Raw genomic sequence first — 20,664 nt, forward strand, 5'->3', positions numbered from 1 at the left:
CAGTACAACAAATAGACAGATAGCTGGTAGATTATTATAACAGAACATTAAGATTCATGATCTTCTTATAAGGATCACTCAAATTCCTAACAGGCATCTCTGATGCCTATTCCTTTTACAAACACATATGTTTACTGATGAGCCCTGGTGGTACAGTGGTTAAGAGCTCAGCTGCTAACCAAAAGGTTGGCAATTCGAATCTACCAGCTGCTCCTTGGAAACCCTGTGGGGCAGTTCTACTCTGTCCTATGAGGTTGCTAAGAGTCAGAAACAATTTTGACGGCAACGGGTTTTGGTATGTTTATTGATTCATAGGATTTTCCAACCAACTGGCAGAGACCCATATTCCTGCCCATTCCAAAGAAAAGCAATCAAATGGAATACAGAAATTATCGAACAATATCATTAACATCACACGCTAGCAAAATTCTGAAGATAATTCAAAAACAACTGCAGCCATACATCAACAGGGAACTGCGAGGAATTCAAGCTGGATTCAGAGGACGACATGGAATGAGGGATATCACCACTTACATCAGATGGATCTTGGCTGAAAGCAGAGAATACCAGAAAGATGTTTACCTGACTTTTATTGACTGTGCGAAAGCATTTGCCTGTGTAGATCATAACAAATTATGGATAACAGTGCAAAGAATAGGAATTTCAGAACACTTAATTGTGCTCACATGGAATCCGTACATGCATAGAGAGGCAGTCATTCAAACAGAACAAGGGGATGGTTCAAAACTGGAAAAGGTATGCAGCAGAGTTGTATTCTTACTCATTCAATCTGTATGCTGAACAAATAATCTGAGAAGCTGGACTATATGAAGATCATAGCATCAGGATTGGAGAAAGACTCATTAACATCCTGCAATATGCAGATGATACAACCTTGCCTGCTAACAATGAAGACAACTTGAAACACTACTGATGAAGGTCAAAGACCTTCGGTATGAATTAAGCCTAAATGTAAAGAAAATGAAAATCCTCACAAGTGGACCGATAAACAGCATGACAAATGGAGAAGAAACTGAAGTTGTCAGTGATTTCATTCTACTTGGATCGAGAATCAACACCCATGGAAGCAGCAATCAAGAATTCAAACGACAGATTGCACTGGGCAAACCTACTGCAAAAGACCTCTTTAAAGCGTTAAAAAGCAACGTTGTCACACTTTGATGACTAAGGTGCGTCTGTCCCAAGCCATGGTCTTTTCAATTGCCTCATATGCATGCAAAAGTTAGATAATGAAAGAAGAACTGATGCACTCAAACTGTGGTGTTGGTGAAGAATTTTGAATATATTGTGGACCACCAAAATAAACAAATCAGTCGTAAAAGAAATACAACCACTGTTCCTTAGAAACACGGGTGGTGAGATTTCGACTTCTTACTTTGGACACATCATCAGGATAGAACTGTCCTATATCCTGTTTGTGGCTGTGGTTATATGACTGCATGTGTTTGTTAAAACTCATTGAGCCGTATACCAAAAAGGATAAAATTTTGAAAAAATGACTCCTAATCCTCACCTCACACCACAAACAAAAATTAACTAAAAATGGATCACAGACCCAAACTTAAAAAGCTAAAGCTATAAAACCTCTAGAAAAAAAGCATATGAGAAAATCATGATCCTTAGGTGGGCAAAGATTTCTTACATATGATACAAAATACACAAACTACAAACAAAAAAATTGACAAAATGAGTGTTGTCGATTGAATTTTGTCCCCCCAAAATATGGTTTGGAATCCTAATCGTTATACACGTCAATATAATCCTATTTTGGAATAGGGTTTTGTTGTGTTAACAAGACCGTATCAGCGTAGGGTGTGTCTTAAAGCAATCACAGAAGGGGGAAGATAGATACCACACCACATGAAGGTTGCTAAGGAACCTAGGAACAGAAGCTGAAAAGATACAAAGACTTTCCCCCTAGAGCCAACAGAGACAGAAAGCCTTCCCCTAGAGCCAGCACCCTGAATTCAGACTTCTAGCTTCCTAAACTGTGAGAAAATAAGTTTCTGCTCATTTCAAAGCCACCCACTTGTGGTATTTCTGTTATACCAACACACTGAGAAACTAAGACACTGGGCTTCACCAAAATCACAAATTTCTGTTCTTTGAAATACACTGTCAGGAAAATGAAAATGGAAGTCACAGACTAGAAGAAAATATTCACAATATATATATCTGAAAAAAGACTTATATTCAGAATATATAAACTCAATAAAAAGAACACAATAACAGACAAAAGACTTCAACAATTCACAAAAGAAGATATATGAATACTCAATAGGTATGTGAAAAGATGCTCAACAACATAACCAAAAACTAAAACCAAACCTGTTGCCATCAAGTGGATTCCAACTCATAGTGACCCTATAGGACAGAAGAGAACTGGTCCACAGGGTTTCCAAGGAGCTCCTGGCAGACCTGAACTGCCGACCTTTTGGTTAGCAGCCGAACTCTTAACCACTACGCTACCAGGGTTTCAAAAAAAAAAAAAAAAAGTATCGAAGGGGAAAAAAGAAAGGCATTTACTATTTTTTACTAAGCAGTATAGCATAGTGATTATTAGTCATGTGACTTTCAGTAATTTTGCTGAGCATTTCCTCATCTGCAAAATGGAGATAATAGTATTTACTTTATAAACTGGCTATGAAGATTAAACGAAAAATACACATAGAATATCTGATATGCAATAAATGCTCAATAAATATTAGTAATAGTACTATTGTTAGTAACCTCTCTTAAGACAGAAATAATCAGCTTAGGAAACAAGCATTTTCATAATTATATGTGATAAATTAATCTGAAATTTAAGAAGATGGTATAAAATAACTACTTCAGATAAAGCCTCACCATAACATAAAAACATAAAGAAATATGAGCCCATGTGCACACACACCTCCAAAACACAAAAAATTACAGACTGTTTACAATGTCAAAGAGAAAAATTAGTAACAGACATCTTACTTTGATTTTAGGGTTTTTCTTACAAAACCAAATATTAACCATAAAACTTTCTGCCTAAATCTTGTCAGCAACTTTTTTTCACCCGAAGTTGCTAAACTTTTTCTTTCCTGTTTGAAGCAAAAAAAAAAAAAAAAAAACCAGTTGTCGTCAAGTCAATCCGACTCACAGTGATCCTACAGGGCAGAGCAGAACTGCCCCATAGGGTTTCCAAGGAGCAGCTGCTGGATTCGAACTGCCGACCTTTTGGTTAACAGCCAAAAAGCTTAACCACTGCACCACCAAGGCCCTGTTGTTTGAAGCCAGGCTTACTTAATTTAAACTTCAAACTATATCATGGCTGCAGATAGGTAGAGAGCCAGAGCCCACCTTGTGACTGGGTACCACCTGATGTCAGTAAAAGGGGGAGGCCAGGGTTCAGTCAATTAAGATTAGCCAATGGTTGATCTTCTATACTACCTCTTCTCTTTATAAGCCTCATTGTAACCAGCTTACTTAGAGCCATTTGCTTTTTGGGGGAATCAGAATGGTCTCCTATATGCATACAGAATAACTTCAGAATAAACCTCATGGGGTTCAACTTCTTTGAGTTTGCATTACCTTTAACATCCATCGCTGCATAACAAACTACCACATGGCTTAAATCAACAAACATTTTATTTGCTCATGATTCTACAATTAAGGCTTGGCTCAGCTCGGCTGGTCTTGCTTGCAGTCATTCCTTATGCTGCCTTCAGCTGGTGGGTTGACTAGGGGCTACACTCATCTGGGAAGGCTGAGCCTTCTCCCTTCCATGAGTCCTCTCCATAAGGTCTCTCTCATATCCATTTGAGTAAAAACGTGTAGTTCACCCGAAGTTCACCTTTCAGCCAAATAATACACTGGCCTATAAAATAAACAAGAACACCTGTGAGGAATGTGCTCCTTTAAAAAATCAACTACAGGAGACCAATCAGTCTACACTCACCCAAAAGCGAAGATGAGAAGGCAAGGAGGAGTAGGGAAACTGGATAGATAGGAATGATGCAGGTGGGATAAAAGGGTTGAGAATGCTGACACATTGCAGGGACTGCAAGCAACGTCATGTAACAATTTGTGTATGAATTGTTGAATGGGAATCTAATTTGCTGTGTAAACTTTCACCTAAAACACAATATTTTTTTTTAAAAAGTGTAGTTCAGTTAGTGGTAGGATTAGTTGCTGTTGTCTTTCGGCGGGGGGGGGGATCTTTTTGTTAAAAAGAAAACAAAAAACTTACTTCACCATTCTAACTTTAAAAGAGAATGCATGAATAATTTCAAATACAGGAATCAGCATTAAGTCAATGCCTATGAGGCAGAGGTCAAATATATATCTCAGATTTCCAAATTCTCCAAGATGCTGTATTACTCGATCTCCAACACCAGCCACTTCCCCTCCCCTCAGCATTCCTCCTCTCCGGTTTGGGTTTGGCAACTCCCTGCGACGTCTCACAGAACCCACAAACTGTTACTTCCAGTTAAGTGGATTATTAAGGAAGTAACAGGATACAACTCAGGATCAGGATCATCAGGCTACATGGGATCAGGATCAGGAAGCATGTAGAAGGCAAAGTCTGAAAGGCTGCCCCAAAAGTAAAAAGCACACCTCTCCCTTCTTTAGTGCAGGACAGCTCTCCTAGCTCTTCTCAACCGTGCAAGCAAGCAGGCCCTTCTCTCTGTCATGCATGCCCCCACTTGGCCACGCAGTCCTCCTCTCAGTCTCCTCAGGACAGTCTTCCTCTCAGCACCCTAAGGAAAGGCCTCTCGGACCTGCACACCCCCTTCTCAGCCGTGCAGGCCTCCTTTCAGTCACCTCAGGCCTCCTCTTGGCTTTGCATGCCGCATCTCAGTCGTGCAGGCCTCTAGGCCTTTGGCCTCCCTGCCATCAGCCTCTCCACTGTTAACTGACCCAGCTCATAGCCAGTGTAGCAGCTTTGTTCATCTCTCTAAGCTGCCTTCCTAGCAGGTTTCTGCCTTCACCACCGACTCTTCCACAGGGCCCCTTGAGGGTCTGTCACCAACTCTGTCCCAGGGTCCCTCTGAGCCTGTCACAGCCGGCTCTACTGCACGGCCTCTTCCAGGCCTCTGTCTTCAATGTTACAGCCTTTGATCTGTGTTACAACTCTTTTAGGAAGTTACTCGCCTCTGCTTCTTCTTTCTTCTTGCCTCTCTTGCCTTTTACTTTCTTTTCATTCTCTGAAATCTCTGTGGAGTTTGCTGCATATATAAGCAAACTTTTTGTCAATTTCAAGGCATGGCCCGCCCATCAGGGCCATGAACTGACCAATCTCCTCAGCTGAACATAGTCACTTCATTTGCATAGTCTATAATACATTGACCAGTCCCTGAAAGGTGCATAAACAGACCAATCATAGAGCAGGCTGGCCTCCATCCAGACAGTATCAAACCATCCAGTTGTTTACAGCTTAACCAGGAATGTCAAAAAGCAAAATGGACAAAAGTAACAAATCCTTGGGGGTAGAAAACTAGGGCAAAGGTAACTCCTTAGGGCGTAGGGGGAAAATATGTCAAGTTGTTTTTCTGAAGAACCCAGGCAAAAGGCCACATAAAGGAACTCATTTCATCACAGAGGGGTACATAAGGAGTTGGTGTTTTGGAAAAAGTGCTCATGCTGATTCTAATGTGCATACCCATTCTCACACCTCCATCATATATAGGGTCAGATAAGGACATGATAAAGATAATCCGAATTTTAACTATCTACCAGAACCTACAAGAGATACTGTTTCAGTTTACAAAATTTTCATGTACATTATCTCACTTGCTCCTACGAGTTATGCAAGGTTGACACCATCTCATTCTTTCTCACATTCCCTCCCTAATTTTTAAAAATAGATACTGGAAGAAAAAATAAAAGAGGGTAAATATTAAGATGCAATTATTATCAAATGACAAAGACAAAATGGAGAACAACTAAGTGAAATTGGTTCATAAAATTTCTCCTTCATTCAAATACTTACTGGGTGACTACTACTGCCAAGCACTGTGTTACCAGATATATTCCACTGAGGAAAACAAAAGGAAAAAAACAAAAGTGTAACATGAAGAATCAAGTCTACTAGCACAGAATGATTTTTACATCTTTAAATAGTTGAAAAAAATCAGAAGACTATTTCGTGACGCGTGTAAATCATACGGAATTCAAATCTCAACGTCTATAAATAAACGTTTACTGGAACACAGCTACACTCATTCGTTTACATGTTGTCTATGGCTGCTTTCATGCTACAAAAGCAGAACTGAGTAGGTGCCAGAGACCGTAATGGCCTGCAAAATCTAACATATTTACTAACTGGCCTTTTACAGAAAATGTTTGCCAATAAAAGTCATCTCATTTATTCAGTGATCAAATGAAGGTTTCACTTAAAAGCCTTGAGTGATTTCCCACTGTTTCTAGAGAAAAGTCTGAAATTTTCAACACGGCCTACGAGGCTGTGCTTGATAGACATTAGGCACACAGATAAGTCCCAAAGTCGTCTACCTCACATCTTACCCTTCTCGTCCTCATTCATTAGTTCCAGCCACACTGCTTTCTTTCTGTTCCCTGAATGTGGCAAGCTCCTTCTCATCCTTTAGGAGTTCTGCATATGTTTTTCCCTTCTATTATAATTCTCTCTGGCCTCCTTTCCCTACCCCCCACTCTTGCCACCCGTTAGTTGGCTAATTCCAGCTTTAGTAACAGTTCCTTGGAGACAATTCTTCCATCACCCAAACCATAAATTAGCTCTCCTTTTGATTATTTTTCTTAAAGCACTTATCCCAACTGTATTTAAATAATTTACATAGTGGAGGATTAAAGAGTGCAGGCTCTGGAACCACTACCAGAGCTCAAATCACGGCTCTGCCAATTATTAACTATTTGGCAAGTCACTTGGCCTTTTTTGTGCCCTGGTGTCCTTTTCTGCAAAATAGGCATAGTAATAGTACCTACCACCCCCATAGAGTTTGAGGGTATTAAAAGAGAGTTCATACATGTAGAGTATTTAAAGCTGTCTCACACCAATAAATGCTTTTAAAACATCAACACTTACTATTATTGTTAATTAGTATTTGTTTACTGTGTCTCTCTCTCTAGACTGAAGTTCCTTGAGGACAGGAATCATGACTGCCTTAGCCTTTGTGACTAAGTACTTAGTAGACTTAATTTCTTCAAATATTTAATGAACACTTTTTTGACTAACACATACCACTTTAAAAATCAGTGTCCTCTTCAGCCAACAGTTTCCGTGATTCAGTCTTTTAGGGGACCGAAATCCCTCTGGATACCAGATAAAGGCTTGGACTCTTCCCCCCACCCCCCAAATGTACACAATCTCAGGAGCTCATGAACTCCCTCTACTCTTGGCTGGCAGTGTTCCTCAACACATGACACACAGAACCATAGACAATGCTCTATCTGTGGTTCAGAGTTTGGCTGTGCTGGTTCACAATGAAAACACCAAAAAAAAAAAAAAAGGAAACAAACCAGTTGCCGCTGAGTTGATTCCAACTCATGGCGACCCATGGTCAACTAAACTCCCCAGGAAATTAATCCACATCTCGCAACTTGTATCACACAAGTGATTTTCATGAAATGTAAACATAAGACTTTATATCTGTAGCTTGAATGTTTGTAGTCCTCTTTTCTCTTCAGTAATAACCTTAGTGATGTTCCGGTCCAAAATCTTTGCATAGGTCTCATATACAGTAAAACATGCAAGAGCCAGAACTGTATAAAGCTGAAACCTGTCAGAGAAGGAAAACTCAAATATTTTCCACTAAAACAAGTGATACAAAAGTGGTTAAGACCGTACCCCGTCAAAGGGGGAAAACTTGCGAGACCCGAGAAAATAAGGGAGTCTCGTTGGGTTCCGACTCTCAGGTTTCACTGTACTAGTATCAGGCATTCCTGCCAAGCCAGGTCAGAAATTCAGTACAGTCATGCATCGCTTAACAATCATGATACATTCTACGAAACAGGACATTATGTGATTTGGGATTTGTGGGAACACCATATTATATACCTAGCAAAGCTACATGGGATACCTTTTGTTTCGCTTCCAAATTGATACTTCTCCTTTGCCTCTTGCTGCTGCTAGCACTAGTACTGGTTTTGCTATGTTTGGGAGCCATGATGCACTTCATAGTGATTATTTTTGAAAGAAAATTAAACACAGAGACAACGTTACAACACTCAAGAGACACGTAATACACAAGGCTGGATGCTGCTGCCTATGAGTAGAAGCATACACTACTATTAAAAAAAAAAAAACAAACCTGTTGCCAGTGAGTCGATTCTGACTCATAGCGACCCTATAGGACAAGGAAGAATTGCCCCATAGAGTTTCCAAGGAGCAAGCAGTTGGTGGATATGAACTGCCGACCTTTTGGTTAGCAGCCTGAGCTCTTAACCACTGTGCCAGCAGGGCTCCAATATACAGTATACACTATTATATGGTAAACTCTTTAAGTACGGAAAGTTCACATTAAAATAACAGTACAGTACAGTACATGCATAAGCCAGTAACACAGGCGTTTATTATGACTATCAAAGACGTGTGTTATAGATTATATATGTACTGTACCATTATATGCCTTGCATGATAATCATTTTGTATACAAAAGACATGAGATACACGTATTTTGTGTGGGAAGCGGTTGCGTTCACTACATTCGGTTACATTCGCTACATCCCATTCTCTGATCAGGACTTCCGAACTCTATTATAACCTTATGGGACCATGGACATATGCACTCAGACGCTGCCCAAACTGACCTTATGTGGTGCATGACTGCATACCACACTGAAGGAATTTCTTACCAGAGGTGTTTGAAATTTATTGTTAATTGCCCTATTCTGACTTATGGCGACCCCATGTGTGCAGAGTAGAACTGCTCCATAGGGTTTTTAAGGCTGTGACCTTTCATAAGCGGACTGCCAGGCCTTACTTCTCAAGTGCCTCTGGGTGGGTCTGAACCACCAACCTCTCGGTTAGTAGTCCACCACTACCCAGGGACTCCTCTGAAAATCTGCTGAGGCTATGAAGTGTTAAATTTTATCTTGGCGTGTATGGTTTGTCAAGGTCATTTTGAACCCTCCTCCATGCTGATGTTAGCCACAGTTAAATTTTTGCCATTTATGTTTTTATTCAATCACTTGTACAAATTATGAACGACAAAGACAACTTGTATTTTAAAATACTCTCTTTAATTTTCAGATGTCATTTAGGTTTTAAAACTAGCAAAATAGCAGCCAGATGTACTTATATCTAAGACATAAGAGTTTTCATAAAACTAAATGAACTGTAAAAGCCAGTATTTTCAGCCAATGTCACAAATTATTTAACATATAAACACCTAGCTAACATTTAATATTTAATCTTGCAAAAAGCAGGATCACAAATCTTGTTAAAATGCCAATTTCTACTTGTAGGAAACACTGAGGAGTCTTTTTCCAAACAAGAACAAGATAAAAAGAAATGGGAAGGGTAAGGAGAAAGGTACAGAGAAAATTAAATTATATTATGGTTAAGACACAAACTTCAATATTCTCAATAACAATGACAACAAAAAAAGAAACAAATCAAGCAAGCAGTACAACTGGGAGTTAATTTTGTCAGTATCCTTAAATCACCCTGCTTTAAATTGCCTCGGAGCTCAACACAATGCTTCTAGTACTTCCTGTTCTAACATAATACAAATTTAGATTTCAAATCCCAATATGCTACATGGAACTTTTTTTATTTTATATTTTTAATCACAAGCCCAACGCACACTTAAGAATATTAAAATACTAAAACAATCATTTCAGAGCCTTTGTGTTTTATTTATTATCTATATAATTTAGATATTATTATTTCTAAATTAATCAATTCATGCTAAAGGTACTCAGTGGTTTGCATTCTGACAGCAGTTTCATATTAAGACAGACTGTAAGTACTATAATGAGCAATTGTTAAGACTTAATTCGGTACTTCATAATAAACCAGAAATAAGTATAAAGGTTCTTTCCAAGTGTGATCACTGAAGATTTCATAATGCTTTTTACCTTGCACAATCATGTACACATCAAGTTCTGATTTATTTAAATAACTAAGTATAACCCACTCATGGACAATATTAAAGTTATGGAACCCTTATTCTAAATCCTATGCTAAGAGAGAAGGGTTGTACGCTTACGACTTACATAATCACAGGTAGAAGTGGCTGTTTCTCATTTTGTGACAAACTGCCATTTTTACTTATGTAATCACTCCCTCTCCTTTTCATCCTGGTATTCTAAAACTACATTATTAGTATACGGGTCCAGGTATGCTGCCACCCTTGGTGGTCTATTATCTTTGGGAGCCTCACCATCGCCTAGTCAAAAGATGATTCACCCAAAACTGCACCACATTCAGAGGACAAGTCAACAGACATTTAGATGTTATAATTATCCTAATCCTTCAGTAACTGCTTACTACTCAGAATGAATGATTTCCTTATGTTCCTGCACGGACGTGCATAACCCAGCTCTCCTGACTACTTTTCCAACTTCATCTCTTACTCCTACCTCATGTTCTAGCCATTCCACTTCAGTTCTCAGCCATGCCGAGTTCTTTCCTGCCCCACCATCCCTGTCTCTTATAATGTTTACATGGCCTCTCCTAGAAAGCCCTTTTAAGACTGCAGTGAACACATCTCTTTGGATAGTGTCTAGGATGCAGCCACTCTGGATGTAATTCTGCACAGCAGTAAGCAGCAGTATAGCAAGATACTATAGTTTAATGGTTCTCAAAGTGTCATCTGCAGACCAGGGGGTTCATGAGGACAAAACTATTTTCATAATAATACTAAAATATCTGTCTTTTTCATTATGTTCACATTTGCATTAATGAGAGTAAACTGCTAGCACCCTTATCATGAATTAACACAGTGGTTACAAACTGTACTGGTTAGTCCTTGTATTCTTCATTGCCATGTACTCAACGGTAAAAAAAAAAAAAAAAAAAAATTCCATTTTCACTTAATGTCCTTGAGAAAGCAGTAAAAATCATTAATTTTATTAAATGACCCTGAGTATGTGTCTTTTTAATACTCTGCTTGACAAAATGTGAAGTATACGCAAAGCACTTCTAAATACTAAACTATGATGGCTGTTATCTCCAAAAAAAGCATATATGCAGCTATCATAGCGACGATCTCAATTAGTCACTGGAACACCATTTTTACATGAAAGAATGACTGATATAAACTATTACTATTTCAAATGTGGGTACTGGCAGACATTTTCTTAGACATAAAAGAAACAAGACTGTCACTGCAAATAAAACTGATTGTAGCCAGTGATAAAATTCTAGCTCTCAAGAGGAAATTAGACGCTTGGAAAATTTATATTATTCATGCTGCGTTTAACAACTTCTCAATACTTAAGACTTTTCTGAGGAAACTGGTGGTAACATTAACAGATGTGATTTTTAAAATATTTGTATACCTGAAATAGGTTAACATGTGAAGAGCTGCATAAAAGCGAACCAGTATTTCCCAATGAATGTTACAAAATCGGGCATGGGTAAAAGATCCATTCCAAGTGCAAAACAGGCTAAAGACATTTAACATTAACAGAGTAAGAAAAATTCATTAAGATGATTTCAGATTCCATGTGGCAACTAACCTTTAAGAAAACTACCACTTATGGAGTTTTGGTGTGTATCAAAGAACAACATCCACAATTATCTGGAAAAAAAAAAAACTATTAAGATACTTCTCCTTTTCCAACAATACATCTGTTAAGGACGGATTTTCTTCATATAGCTCATCTAAAACAATACTGTGACAGGTTGAACTCAGAAGCATGTATGTGAATCAAGCTGTTTTGTACATCAGACACTTAGATGCAAAACTGTAAAACATCCTATCAAAATCCCCGCTGTTTTTTCCTCTTGGCAGAAATTGATAAACTAATCCTAAAATTCACATGGAAATGCAAGAAACCCAGAATAACCAAAACAATCATGAAAAAAAAATTAAGTTAAGGGACTCCCACTTCTGATTCCAAAACTTACTACAAAGCTACGATAATCAAGATAGTGTGGTACTGGTATAAGGCCCAGACATGTAGATCAACAGAACTGATTGGAAAGTCCAGAAATAAACCCATAAGTTCATGGGCACTTGATTTCAACAAGGGTACCAAGACAATTCAATGAGGAAAGAACAGTTTTTTAAGCAAATGGTGCTAAGAAAAGTTGACATTCAAATGCAAAAGAATGACGTTCTATCATTGCCTAATTCTATATACATAAATTATACACGCCGTATAATTTGGATCACAGACGTAAATGTAAGAGCTAAAAGTATAAAGCACCTAGGGGAAAAAAAAATAGGACTAAATGTACACGACCTTGGATTGGGTAATGGTTTCTTAGATACGACACTCAAAGCACAAGTGACAAAAGAAAAAAAATAAATAGGACTTTATCAAAACTAAAAAGAACACATCAGGAAAGTAAAAAAAAAGCCCCAATGAATGGGAGAAAATATTTGCAAATTGCGTAGCTGATAAGGGTCTAATATTAGAATAAAGAATTCTTACAACTCAATAAAAAGATAAACTACCCAATTAAAAAAGGGCAAAGGAACATCAAAAGCAAGAGTAACTAAAGAGAAAACTGATAAACTGGATTCCGCCAAAATGAAAATTTTTTTGTGCATCAAAGGACTCTAACAAGAAAGACACAACCTACCGAATGGGAGAAAATATTTAGGAACTACGTATCTGATAAAGGTTTAATATCTACAATATATAAAGAACTCCTACGACTCAACAACAAAAAGACAACTGAAATACAAAATGCACAAAGGACTTGAACAAGACATTTTTCCAAAGAAGATATACAAATCGCCAATAAAGCATATGAAAAAATGTTCAACATCGTTAGTCATTAAACCAAAAAACAAACCAACCAAACCCACTGTTGTCGAGTCAATTTGACTCACGCGATAGGAAACGCAAATCAAAACCACAATGAGATAAATACCACCTCACATCCATAGAACGGTTATTATCAGAAAAACAGAAATTTAAAAGTTATTGGGGAGGGTAAAGAGAAATTGGAACCCTCCTGCACTGCTGCCGGAAACGTAAAATAGCTCAGGAGCTGTGGAAAACAGTTTGGCAGTTTCTCAAAGAGTTAAACATAGAATTACCATTTAAAAACAAAACAAAACCAAAACCAGTTGCCGTCAATTAGGTTCTAACTCATGATGACCCCATGTGCGTCAGACCATACGGTCTCCATACGGTTTTCTTCATTTTTTATTTATTGTGGTGAAAATATATACAGTAAACATTCGCCAATTCAACAATTTCTACGTGTATAATTCAGTGATATTGATTACATTCTTCACGTTGTACAACTATTAATCACTATCCTTTTGGAAATCATTCTACCACCATTAACATAACCTCAATGCCCCCCCCAAAAAAACTTCCTCCTTTCCCCTCCCACCCAACCCTGGTAACCACTTTGGTTTCTATGTATTTGCTTATTTCACATAAGTGAGATCATATAGTATTTGTCCTTTTGTAAACTGGTTATTTTGCTCAGCATAATGTATACAAGGCTCATTCATGTTGTGCCAAGCACCAGGACAGCATCTAAGAACAACAATATCCCACTGCATGTATATACCACATTTTGTTTAGCCACTTATCTGCTGATGGACTTTTCAGTTGTTTCCATCTGTTGACTACTGTGAAGAGTACTGCAATGAACAATGATGTACAGGTTTCTGTTTTCGTTCCTGCCTTAACTTCTTCTGGGTATATACCTAGGACTGGGATTGACAGGTCATATGGCAGTTCTATGTTCAACTTTTTGAGGAACTGCCAAACTGTTTTTCTACAGCGGCAATATCATTTTACATTCCCACCAGTAATGGATGAAGGTTCCAGTTTTTCCACAATCTCATCAATACCTTTGTTTTCCTTTTTTTTTTTTTTTGATCTTTGCTGTTCTAACGGGGTGAGGTAGTATCTCACTGTGGTTTTGATTTGCAGCTCCCTATAGGTTTGCTATGGAAACCGCGGTGGCATAGTGGTTAAGAGTTACAGCTGTGGCTGCTAACCAAAAGGTCGGCAGTTTGAATCCACCAGGTGCTCCTTGAAAACCATATGGGGCAGTCCTACTCTGTCCTACAGGGTCACTATGAGTCAGAATCGACTCTAAGGGCAATGGTTTTAATGGCTAATGGGAGCCCTGGTGGTGCAGCGGGAAAGAGCTTGGCTGCTAAACAAAAGGTCAGCAGTACAAATCCTCTGGAAACCCTATGGGGTAGTTCTACTCTGTTCTATAGGGTTGCTATGAGTTGGGGTTTTTTGTTTTTGTTTTTTTTTAATGGCTAATGAGGAGTGCTGTTGCCACAGTGGTTAAGTGCTCTGCTGCTAACCAAAAGGTTGGCAGTTCGAACCCACCCACCACTCTGTAGGAGAAAAATGTGGCAGTCTGCTTCCAAAAAGATTACAACCTTGGAAACCCTACAGGGCAGTTCTACTCTGCCCTACAGGGTCGCTATGAATCAGAAGTGGCTTGATGGCAATGGGCTTGGTTTGGTTTTAATGGCTAATGAAGGTTCCATAGGGTTTTCAGTGACTGTGGTATTTCAGAAGCAGATCACCAGGCCTTTCTTCTGAGGCACCTCTGGGTGGATTCAAACCACCAACCTCTTAGAGCACTTAACTGTTTACACCACTCAGGGACTCCAGAACTACCACAACCCAGTAATTACAAAAGAACTGAAAACAAAGACTCAAACAGATAACTGTACACTAATGTTTACTGCAGTATTATTCGCAATAGTCAAATGGTGGGAACAGCCTAAATGTCCATTAACAGACGAATGGCTAAACAAAATGTGGTTTATCTGTACAGTGGAATATTACTCAGCTGTAAAGAGAAATGAAGTTCTAATACATGCTACCACATGGATGAACCTTTAAAACATTACGCTGAGCGAAATAAGTTAGATACAAAAAGGACAAGTATTTTATGATCCCACTTGTATAAAACATCTAGAAGAGGCAAACACGTAAAAGACAAAAGGTTATCAGTGATTACCAGGGGCTAAGAGGAGGAGGGAATGGGAGTTACTGCGTAAGGGGTACTGAGTTTCTGTTTGGGGTGATTTAAAACTTTCAGAAATGGAGAGGGGCGACAATAGCACGATATCGTGAATGTAAATAATGTCGCTGATTTGTACACTTAAAATGGCAAATTTTTTGTTACCTATTTTACAGTAACATTTTTTAAAATGTGGAAAAAACGGGCAAAGGATTTAAACAGACATTTCTCCAAAAAAGATACACATATGCCCATAAGCACATGAAAAGATGCTCAGTATCATTAGTCATCACACAATGTAAATCAAAACCACAATGAGGTACCACCTCACACCCACAAGGATGGCTGGAATAAAAAAGACAGATATACAAGTACTGGTGAGAATGTAGAGAAACTGCAACCTTCATTCATTGCTGGTGAACGTAAAATGGTGCGGCCAGTTTGGAAAAGTTGGGCAGTGCCTCAAAATGTTAAACACAGAGTTATCATATGACCCAGAAATTCCATTACTAGGGATATACCCCAAAGAACTGAAAACATGTCTACACAAAATCTTGTACATAAATGTTCATAGCAGCATTATTCAGAATAGCCAAAAAAAAAAAAAAAAAACCAAATATCCATCAATTGATGCATACATAAGTATATTTACAAAATGAGATATTACTGGGCAAAAAAAAAGGAATGAGGTACTAATATACACGACAACATGATTGAACCTGGAAAACACAACTCTAAGTGAGAGAAGCCAGGCACCTAAAGGCCACATGTTATATGATTCATTTATACGAAATGTTCAGAATAGGCAAATCCATAGAAACAGAAAGTAAATTAGTGGTTACCAGAAGTGGAGGAAGAAGAGGAAGGGGAGTGACTGCTAAGGAGTATAAGTTTCTTTCCGGAGTGAAGAAGATAAGTACGTATACATACAACCCACATGATATTAAAATAACATTCAGCACTGGTGAGTTGTAATTACAAATACAACCTATGATTATTCCCTTGTACTGAACAATGAATGATAAAAATTGAGTAATTTCATGCTTCAATACAAAGTGGTCACTACAGGAATATCCCCCCAAGAACATGACATCAAAATGTTATCAAGCACCTGAATATACAATTTCACTTACTGGTGGTAGATTTTTATACATGGCATATGTTTCCACCTTTCAATTTTTCAACGAAATGTGTCAGAAAAAGACAGGACAATTAAAAATAGATGATTTGATTGTGTTCTACCGGGAACAACCAAACATTTAATGACATCTTTTCCAATGAAGTCTCTGAATCAAAGAATGTGGCTTTCTTACTAACTAAAATACTTTGACAAGGTAATAATTTGAGTCACTGTTCCTGAAATGCCTTTTACCAAATGATCTGCACAGTTGTTTTATTTTTCTCTCTTGTGACATTTCACATTCCTTACTGGGTTGCTGTGAGTCGGAATTGACTCGACGGCGAGTTTTTTTTTTAATGATCCCTTCCCTCCTGTTAACCTCAGAAACTTACATAGGGCAAACAAGCTTTCGATTATTGTCTAATGGTAAACTAGATCAGCAAAGGTTTCTGTAATAAGATCCCAGTAAAAAATGTACCAGACTTTATTTGAAGACAGTTACTTGACACTACAACTTTAAGTTCACTTACCTCCCACCATGGGACTACTTGTTGTACCAGACACAATGGAATGGAAGGAGGAAAGTACGTTTGGCAACCACGAAAACAATTAATACAAAGCACTCCCTGAAAAGCCAGACAGAATTATACATGACATGTCCTTAAAAGATTTTAACACTATAATACCATGAAAAGTACTCCAGAAAAAAAAGAAATTGTATAAATTATCCGAGAATTACATATATATATATTTTTACCTGTTGGTAGTCCAATCAACGTTTTAAAAAAAGACAAAATTAGGTAAGTACTAAAACCATCATAGCATTTAAGTGGCTATCTGAAAGTAAACTTTTAAAACAAATTTGACATGACAAAGTCACAATGACAAGTATTCTACCAAAGTGGTATATGATAATTAAAAGAAAGGTATAGTTTCTAGCTGAGCCATTTTCTGATGCTTTACCCCCAGTCAAGCTACTCAACAGCTTGGGATCACAAAATATCACAGCCTAGAAGCACAAACACTCAACATCTCTTCAGTATAGCATCATTTACAAGCAAACATGTCAGTAAGCTCCCAGAAGTGTGAACACAGTAAATCTCTGAAGAATGGCCAGTGCACGGTATCAGGGAATTACTGCCTTTTTTGGAGCTGGCAAGGAGTAAAAAAATAAAAACACTCACAAATTATAAAGTATCCTGGTTCATAACAAAGGTAAGTAATTTAAAAACTGAATGCAAAGACTGGGGGTAATTTAACCTCTTCAAAGTATTTACTTTAATCATCACTACACTTAAAAATAAATACAGAGAAAATGGAGTAGGATCTAGAAAGATGACACACTGAGGGCATAGGAAATAGAGACTAAAACTTATTCTGCATCCCTCTTGAGATTAATTTAGCACAGTATTACAACAAGTAGCAGTTTAAAGTAAATGTCTCTGAAAAGAAGACTGAGCAGTGACCTGTTATATCTAGGTTTTTAGGAGGATGACAATCAGGAGAAAGATAGAGCAGAAAGGATTTCAATTAGACATAAACTTATTTACTTGACTAGAATCACCATCTCGAAAATTTCAAGGGGTAAGTGGGGATCTTCAGGTCATTCTCTTACGTAGCCTGAAATCAGGTAGTCTAGCTAGGTGTTACCTATAACTCGATTATTTGGGGGCAGTAGTGGTTCAGTGATAGAATTCTTGCCTTCCATGCAGGAGACTGGGGTTTGATTTCTGGCCAATGCACCCCATGTGTAGCTATCACCCATGTGTCTGTGGAGGCTTTCCGGTTGCTTGATGTTGCACAGGTTTCAGTGGAGCTTCCAGGCTAAGATGGACTAGGAAGAAAGGTCTGGTGATCTACTTCTGAAAATCAGCCAATAAAAACCCTACAGATCATACCAATCTGATCTGCAACCGATGGGGATGGTGCAGGACTGGGCATCGTTCTGTTGTGCGTGGTGCTGCCATGAAGGGAGGGTTGATATGTCTACAGCTAACATTTAAATTAGTTGCTACTACACAGGCAGTGTTTTGTTCTGTTGTACACAGAGTCACTATGAGTCAGAACTAACTCGAGGGCACCTAACAACAACATAGGATGGGAGTATCTGGTGGTGAAGTGGTTAAGCACTCTGCTGCTAACTGAAGGGTCGGCAGTTTGAACCCACGAGCTGCTCCGTGAGAGAAGAATGTGGCAGTCTACTTCCATAAAGATTTACAGCCTTGGAAACTCTACGGGGAAGTTCTACCCTGTCCTATAGGGTCACTATGACTCGGAATCAACTTGACAGCCTCAGGTTTTGTTTTGGGTGGTGAAAACAGTTACGCACTCAACTACTAACATAAAGGCTGGCGGCTCCAACCCACCAAGAGACACCTTGGAAGCAGGCCTGGCAATCTGCTTTGGAAAGGTCACAGCCTTGAAAACCCTATGGAGCAGTTCTATTCTGCACACGTGGCCACCATGAGCTGGAATCAAGTTGACAGCAACTAGCAATGTAAGATATGACACAGACCCACCCTTCAGAAGGCAGAGGTGGAAATAAAGAGAACAGCGAGAACGAAGCAAGAGTTGTGTGGTTTAGGCTTCCAAAAAAGACTGCATCCCTGTTTCCATGTTGGCATTTGGGGAGCGCACTATCTGATGACTTTAAAAGCCTCAATCTGATGCCTTTAAATTTAAATTGATGCACAATTCGACAGCTGTTAAGGCTGTCACCTTATGTTCTGCTGTACATAAAGTCGCTACGAGTGGGAGCCTACTCGACGGCACCTAACAACTACAAGGCTGTTACCTATCTTTCCTCCATAATACTTATGATTTGGCACTGCATCACTCAAGAGGCACCCCTATGACTTTTGGCACCCCCTATCTCTACACAAGCTTCTTTTCAACCTTTGATTCTTCCCCCATTCTTGAGATCCCGCCCCCCAAACACTCTGACGTACAGAGATGATAAAAGGATGAGTAAGCATGTCATGTTGTAGCTGATCTTGGTCAAAGAGCACAGACACTGGCACTGGCGGTGGAAAATGGGGGCGAGGAAGAACAGAAAGCGTAGCTAGGGAGTTCCTCCAATGAGCAGGCAGTTACAAGCTTTCCTGTCAAAATTATTGTTACCTCTTTCTGCAATCACTACACACTTGAAGCTCTCTCTTTTCTTCTTAGAAACATAAACGTAATTTCTCCAGGTTTCTGGTTGTCAAAAACAATAAAGCCTCAATCTGAAGCATGGTTAATTTCGACCGTTATTTTCTCACACGACAGGACACTATTCGTTTTCTGACACCCTGTGTATTCCCCACCCAACCACAGACTACCTCTCTATTCAGCAAAAAGGTAACTACCAGGAACAATTTCAAATGTATGTCAGTCTTCGAAAAAAACTTTTTAATCACTTCAACAACCTGGTTACAAGTACCTGACCTTATTTCTTCCCGAAGAAATATAGGACATCAAAAGATCAGCAATTTCTTTTTCTCTACCTTCCTATTTTGGCCACTGGCAGTATCTAGAAGGCTTCCGAAGAAGTATCTATTAGAGATCTTTTAGATTTCTCCAGCAGGAAACTTGCCCCCCGTAGTCAAACGTCCTTAAATCCCTAGCTTTAAAAGGTTAATCTTCACCACAGATAGAACACAAGGTGTTGACTCCTTTGTTAAAATTCCAAATACTTTTTTTTCCCTAAAGACTGTCAGTAACGATCAAGAGAGCTTGCACCTAAAACGTTAAGAGAAACAGATGTGATTCCTTCTTTTTGGAAGTGCCTTACAACAGTCTCGCAGAGAAGCAAAAAAATGCCTACCTCCGCCTTAGACTTGCACCAGAAAAGCCTCGATCTCCTTGCCCATACCTCCTCCAAACCTCCCCCCGGTCCCGCGACTTGCACGACCACCTCTTCCTCCAAGCCACTTCGCTGCCCCTGCAGACAGCCGTCTTCCACCTCAGGCCGCCACCTGTCCGCAGGGCGCGGGCGGCGCTGCCCCGCAGTCGCCTCGCGCCCAAGCCCCCGCCGACAGTGACACCCGCGTCCCCGGCGCCGCCGCCGGCTACTACCTCCGCTCAAAATGGTGGGCGCCGCGGGCCGCCTGGTTATGAAACACGCGGCGCGGCCTGCCGGCCCGCCCGCACATGGCGACGCCGGCTCCAAACTTGGCAGGCCCGACAGGCCCGAGGAGGCGCCCCGCCCGGCGGCACTCACCCACGGACCGGTAGCCCAGGATGGCGATCTTCCGGGACTTGGACTGCGGCATCTTCTCGGCCTCCCAGCCCGGCCCGAACCTCACCACCCGGGGCGGCGGTTCGTGCTGCTGCTGCTGCTGTGGGCGGTGGCGGCGGCGGCTGGGAGCCACATACAGGGCGCGGTGGCGGCGGCTCTCGCGCTTTCTCCCGCCGGGCCCTCACTCCAACCGCCCGGAACCGACCGCGCGCCCCGCCCCAATGC

The 20,664-nt window shown here is 39.7% G+C and overlaps 1 protein-coding gene across 3 annotated transcripts in view; it reads right to left on the reverse strand.

The window, feature by feature from the left end:
- Positions 1-20,637, reverse strand: part of RHEB (Ras homolog, mTORC1 binding) — a 75,181-nt gene extending 54,544 nt beyond the window's left edge. Inside the window, exons 1-2 of one of the 3 annotated variants that reach the window (XM_023727950.1) lie at positions 5,981-8,232; positions 3,580-3,865 (exon numbers count right to left, since the gene is read on the reverse strand). In XM_023727950.1, the coding sequence (XP_023583718.1) occupies positions 3,580-3,634 (55 nt within the window). In that variant the 5' untranslated portion in view covers positions 3,635-3,865; positions 5,981-8,232. Of the gene's footprint in view, positions 1-3,579; positions 4,045-5,980; positions 8,233-20,421 lie in introns of those variants that run through there. The other 2 variants (XM_004372748.3, XM_023727949.1) reach the window with 2 other exon arrangements.
- Positions 20,638-20,664: the final 27 nt, after the last annotated feature.

Source organism: Trichechus manatus, unplaced genomic scaffold, assembly GCF_000243295.1.
Source record: "Trichechus manatus latirostris isolate Lorelei unplaced genomic scaffold, TriManLat1.0 scaffold00020, whole genome shotgun sequence".
Classification (NCBI taxonomy): Eukaryota; Metazoa; Chordata; class Mammalia; order Sirenia; family Trichechidae; genus Trichechus; species Trichechus manatus.